This window comes from Euprymna scolopes, chromosome 13 (assembly GCF_053919585.1).
Source record: "Euprymna scolopes isolate OS-2025 chromosome 13, ASM5391958v1, whole genome shotgun sequence".
In the NCBI taxonomy this organism is placed as follows: Eukaryota; Metazoa; Mollusca; class Cephalopoda; order Sepiida; family Sepiolidae; genus Euprymna; species Euprymna scolopes.
In genome coordinates this window covers 115,253,865-115,260,125 of record NC_136494.1, presented here as the reverse complement: position 1 = coordinate 115,260,125, position 6,261 = coordinate 115,253,865, and the positions used below count along the sequence as shown (strand labels likewise).

The 6,261-nt window shown below is 36.9% G+C and overlaps 1 protein-coding gene across 1 annotated transcript in view; it reads left to right on the top strand.

Moving 5' to 3' along the window:
• Positions 1-224: 224 nt before the first annotated feature.
• Positions 225-6,261, top strand: part of LOC145292155 (D-3-phosphoglycerate dehydrogenase-like) — a 99,310-nt gene continuing 93,273 nt past the window's right edge. Inside the window, exon 1 of the mRNA XM_080138295.1 lies at positions 225-480. Within this exon, the coding sequence (XP_079994421.1) occupies positions 367-480 (114 nt within the window). The 5' untranslated portion in view covers positions 225-366. The remainder of the gene's footprint in view (positions 481-6,261) is intronic.

Here is a 6,261-nt window from a genome sequence, read left to right as displayed (position 1 = left end):
GTATAATGGACCGGCGTCCCACCTAGCAAGTGTTCTCACGGTTTAATCCAAGTGCCCCCCCCCCCCCCCAGTTTGTCTGTTGTTACAATCATCAAACTTTTTCCCTTATGATTTTCAATGGCTTTGATTTCGTTCAGTCGGGCAGAACATTTAAAAGTAGATATATCATTAATGACTAGCTGAGTTCTCTCTCTCTCTCTCTCTCTCTCTTTTCTTTTCTTGTTCAACGAATCAGTGCAGGTGCTGTGAATGACGACACGGCGAACTGCTGGCCTTAATTCAGTGGAGGGAACACCAGTTCATTCATTGTAACTCGACGTAGAAAGACGACTTTTTCTCCAGTTAGTAAAGTATTACCCCAAAATCATGAAGGTTCTTCTGTGCGACAAAGTCAGCCAAGTATGTGGGGATATATTAAAAAGAAACACTATCAAAGTTTTCTATTCCGAAACAAAAGAAACCTTGATGCAACATGTGGAGGTAAGCAAAATTCTTTCTTTTAATAATTAAAAAAAAAAAAAAGAAAAGTTTTCTTAATGTTCTTTTTATTGTACAATTGAACCGTTGGTACTTGTGCAGAATACGGATCGTGCTGAAATAATAGCGTTATTATTTAGACACCCAATCTTAAGATGGGGAGCCGTGCGTTTTGTAATTTAAATTTTTTTTCTTCTCATGACAATCTAATAAAGAAAAAAAAAATACTGTAAAAAAACGAATTAAGTTTAAAAACACATCTACAAAATAGCACGGTTCGTATTCTGCGTAAGAATCAAATCGTCTAAAATAATGGAATCTTGAAACAGCTTTCCTATTTTGAGCATATATATATATATATATATATATATATATATATATATATATATATATATTAAAATTTAGTCCTGATATAATTTAAAAATGCACTTCGATAGATGGGTACCCATATCGGTCAATGTGACCTGGTTGTCGGTCCAACTGAAGACGTGCCTACAAAGGATGTGTATTCCGAAAGTCGTTCTTAAAATGGGGAGGTTGGGGTAATACCCCCTAAAAAAAAAACCCAACTCTTTGCAGGTAAGTCTTCAGTGGGACAACCAGGCTACATTGACCCTCAGATCCGAATATTACCGATTGCGATTTACGGAACATATTGAAAAGGGCTGAGACGTATCGAACAATCAGTTTGTACCGACATTAAATGGAACCACGTTTTCATTTTTTCCTTGACTTAAGGTGAGGGTCATTTACTCCCTCCCCTTCTCCCATTCGTGTTAAAAATGTTTTAAACTCTAACCTAATTTAATTTTGTCTTCGTATGTTTTAATGTCTTCTATATTTTTACATTTTCGCGGCGTTCAAATCCTAAACTGTTTAGGCATTTCCTGTTTGTTCCATAAATCGCAACCGGAAATATTCTGGTTGAGTTTGCTGCAACATTTCTTAGACCCTGCTTCCTCTGCAGGTAAAAGTTTGGCGGCTTTTCAGTATTCCCCAGCCACCTGCTTTGGCATATTTCTCTTTTGCAATTCCTTTATTTAACAATATTTTAAACGTTTTAGAATGGGGGAGCACTTCTATAAATTTAACGTAAAATGATCACCTTATTCCAGATCACCATCAATTTCTGGACGAAACAAAGCGGAAGTGATAATGACATTAATTTTAATGATATTTTGCATGAAATACTTTTTTTTTTTGGGGGGGGGGGCGTAGACAAATATGTGTGCGGAGGGGCAACTGGTCTTTTTCTTTTTTCCTACTTTTTATGCAGTTTTAATTCTGTATTTGCTTGTTATGCTTTTGTATTTTTTCACTTGCCTTTCTGCGAACAATTAAGGCATTGCCAATGGAGGCTATATCAAGTGGGGGCGTTAAGGAGCTGCTGCGCTTATTTGCATGGGCAAGTAGTGCGTTCGGGGTTCATTGAGCATCGTTTTTTGGCACTGCCACTGATCGGACATGGTGGGAGGGGAGGTGACGAAGTCTTAGCACACATACATTCAGAGGACGAGGGCTTTCAAATCATAAATTTAATCGCCCCAGAAAGAAAAAGTAGAATCTTATTTTCTTTTGTGAACTAGCGCAGATTCCAATAATGCTACGAGAGCAGAGCTAAACGATTCTGTTTTTAATGTTGAGAATATGCAACGTGACCCCTTTTTTTAATTTTTACAACGCATATTTGGGTAATTTTTACGGTTTACCGACATTTCATCACCCGACATAATCACGGACATATAATCACTAAACATTTAATCACATGATTTTTTTCATCACGTGGACACTTATTACACGATACCGAGACAATCACCTCCCGAGGAAAGAAATAAAATTTATTTTTGTAATGCTATTTATGTGATTGTTTTTTTATTACGTTAAATTTTTAGCCCCTTAGCGGGATTAAGTATCCACGCGATGAGAAAAACCATGTGATTAAATGTCTAGTGATTAATAGTCGGGTGATGAAAATACTGTACACCATTTTTTACATTAGGTCCACCTCGACAATTTTCTTTAATATGACGACTTTATAGGTTTTCGACTATGCTGAATACGAGAATCTCATTCAAATTTTGCAGAGACAAGTAGTTCTCGAGATATAAAGCCCTGCATTATGCACTGTAATTTTCTGGCGGTCATTTTTTTTCACATGTGCACATGGCCGCCAGAGAAGTACAATATATAATACAGATGTTTATATCTCAATAACTACTTGTTTCGGCAAAATTTAAATGAGATTTTCGTATTCAGCATAGTTAAAAACCTATGGAAGTCGTCATTTTAACGAAAATTGTGGAGGTAGACCTAATGTAAAAATTTATTCATATTTGATCCGGTTCTGAGGGGAGGGTTCTTTTTATAATATTATTTAAATTTTTTTTTTTTATACTCCTTTCTTAACTATTTCTCGTTATAATTCATGCACGGTATTAACAGTTACATAAGCATGAAAGAAAGCAATGGAAAAAAAAATTAGCAGACGTTTGTTTGATCTAGTCTCGATGTTTGGTTTTCAAATTTGGTTCACGTTGACCCTAGGCAAATGAATATTATTTTTATTTTTTGATCTTTTTAAATTAACGCATTTCCGGTGAAAACATTACGCACTTAAGTGTCATGGCGAAATTAGTAAAAATTCTGAAAAACGATCCATTAGTTGTTAAATTTCATGAATTTTAAAAGATGAAAGCGTTTAAGAGTCCTGTGTTTTTGGCTCTGCTTCGCCTCACTGTTAAGCATAAAAATTTCAATTAGAGGTGAGAGCGTTTACAGGATTACGATGTGATAAACGTTACTATTGGTGACATAAATTATTTTAAAGGATATACAATTGGGAAATTAGTCAAAAATATCTTTGACATTTGCGTCAAAATGCGATTGTGCAGTGTAGTTAAGAAAAAAGGGGTTAAATATTTAAGAATAGAAAGTGGACTTTGGGTTTAATTTAGACAGCCTAGTAACTCTTACTTCCCTTATTTGGTCCTTTAGTTCTCATATTCCATGAGTAATGTTTCTGACAAAGTGGGGGAGAATTATTTTCTGGGTCAGAATCTAAACCTCTAACATTTACCGTTAGATAGTTTTTGACCTTAAAGTATTTTTTAACTCCTTGTATCAAGTGGCTTCATGCCTTGTCTGGAGCATAAAAAACAAATTACAAAATGCGAGAAAACCTACTTTTCTGTTTCACAGATGTATACTAGTTATTTATGAATTTGTTTTGAATTTTAATTTATCGTTACAGTCATATTTCAAGATGGCTGTCAATTGCTAATTACAGGCTTAAGAGATGTGTGTGTGTGTGTGTGTGTGTGTGTGTGTGTGTGTGTGTGTGTGTGTGTGATATTTTCAATTTTGTTATTTTGTTCAAGCTAGGAATGGAACATCTTACCAGATGCTAGACATTCATCCACTTTCTCATACGTTAAACTGAGATCTTTTTAAGATTCTAACTATGCAATTGTTTGAATCTCTTTGCACTTGGTTCCCCGGGTATATTTGCCAGGTAATTTTTTTACATTTTTTTTTCATGAGTACAGTTGCTCCTATAATGATTCGAATGATAGAGATCTTTCTAAAATTCCATTTTCTTTTCATGTAATGACAGGTATTTGCCATTGATGTTAACTCCTCTATCCTCCCACTTAATCCGACTGATTATCGCATCCTGGAAACAGGTTGTGAAGAGTTTTGGTGAGATGTTGTCTCCTTGTCTTGCTCCCCTCTCCAGGTTGATCTTGTTGCTGTCATAATGGAGCTTTAGAGTAGAGGTAGCCCCACTGTATATATCTTACAGTATAGGGATGTATGTAAAATCAACTCCTTGGTTCTCAAGGGTAGTGAACAGTGGATCAAACTCTATAGAGTCAAGTCTTTTTGTAATCCACAAAGGCAAAGCACAGTGGAATCTTGTTGACTGATAGCCTGTATATGGTTGATAGAGTAACCTACTCTGAAACCTGCTTGTTCTCGTGGTTAATGACTGTCTAGTGTCCCTAGCATATATCTTAGCAAGACCTGAGAGGATACCTTGTATGTCACTGGCAGAAGGCAGATTGGCCGATAGTTCTTAATATCTGCAGTGTCTCCTTATGAATGATGACCACTGACGCGTTCCTTCATTTATCTAGAACTTTTTCATTGGAGAGCCACTTATTAAACAGTTTTGTAAACATCTTGTGAGCATCTTAAGAATGGATTCACCACCGCTCTGTAGTACTTCTGCAGTATCACCATCCTCTCCTGCAGCCTTGGGTCCTGGATATGACCTTAAACTATATCCGATGGTGAGGGTCCTAGCTTACAGGCCTTAGGGAGTGTGGAGCCACCCTTTAATTGCCATTGCTCCCAGGTCCACTCTGACCCGGAGTGGTAGCACCTGTTAGGGTCACAACTATGGGTTAAATAGAATACGGCTTAAAAAACAAATATACTATATTTAAAAAATCGTTCTTCAAAATCACCAGATTCGGCATTAAATAACCTGAAATGGGTTGATATGCCGTAAAACAACCAACCAACCAACCTGCAGCCTTGCCTGACTTCAGTTGCTTAATAGCTGCTCTCACTTCTGATAGGGTGATGAGTGGAGGATGTTCCTCAGATGTGTTCATTGCATGAAGAGCTGGAGTGTGTCTTGCTTGTCTGGTGGCATAGAGATTAGTATAGAACTCCTCACACCTAGAAACAATTCTGTCTAGATCATGGATGAGATTGCCATCTTTGAGTTAGGTGATGTTGTTTCTGCAGAGATGCTGCTTTTTTTTTTGTTTTTTTATTGACTTAATGCCTTTGTTTACTTCAAAAGCGTGTTTGATTTGTTGTTTATTGAAGTTTGATCTCAATCTTGCATATCACAATGTGCTCGATGTACTGTAAATTTGTACCACCTTTTTTCGTCTGTTGTTTTTCTCGGTTTTGTAATTGGAAACAGTTTGTCTGGTTTCCGTGGCGTATATTGACCAGCTGTTTCCAGTGCAGGCCGGTTGATCTGATATTACTCTGTTGTAGTCAGTGTTTGGATTTTCTGATGTTACTAGCGCCTCAATTCTGTTATATAGTAACAGCTGGAACTGTAATGACATGTCCACTAGGCCCTGAGTGTTTTGTTTTTTTTGTTGCTTGATAAACTTTGTTGTCTCTAGCTTAGTGTCTATGGTAAGACAGTCTGATCATTTGTAGTCACACCCAGTGTTAAAAGCTGTTGATGGCCGAAACATTAGTCACAGTGTGTCGTCTGTTGGTAAGAAGTCAATTTCAGTTTTGTGGTGCCATTAGAGGATATCAAAGTCCAGCTTCTGTTTTTTTTTTCTTGAACATATTCATGATCTTAAACTGGTAATGTTCTGCAAAGTTAACAAGTATGTGATATATCTATATGTACAATTATATGTATCATGCGATATATATATATATATATATATGTGATTCTATATAACACTAGCCTGGATGCCTGGCATTGCCCGGGTGTTTGTAGGTGTGTGTTGAGCAAAAAAAAAAAAAAAGATAGTAGACAGGCAGGCTCAAACCCGCGACGCGAAGGCGGAAAAGGAAGTGAAAGAAAACCTGACAGCTTACTGCTACGCCATGGCTCGATCAGAAGTGTAGAGTGTTCAAATTTAACGATTTCAACCATTACGCCATAGCGGATAGCGAAATGAAATCACACACTTAAGTCCGGCTGTAGGCCAGTTAAGTTTGCAGCTTTCTGCCGTATTTGTTTCCTCAATTCTGTCCAAATGAATAGCATTTATCTGATATGAACGGTTTCCCCCACAT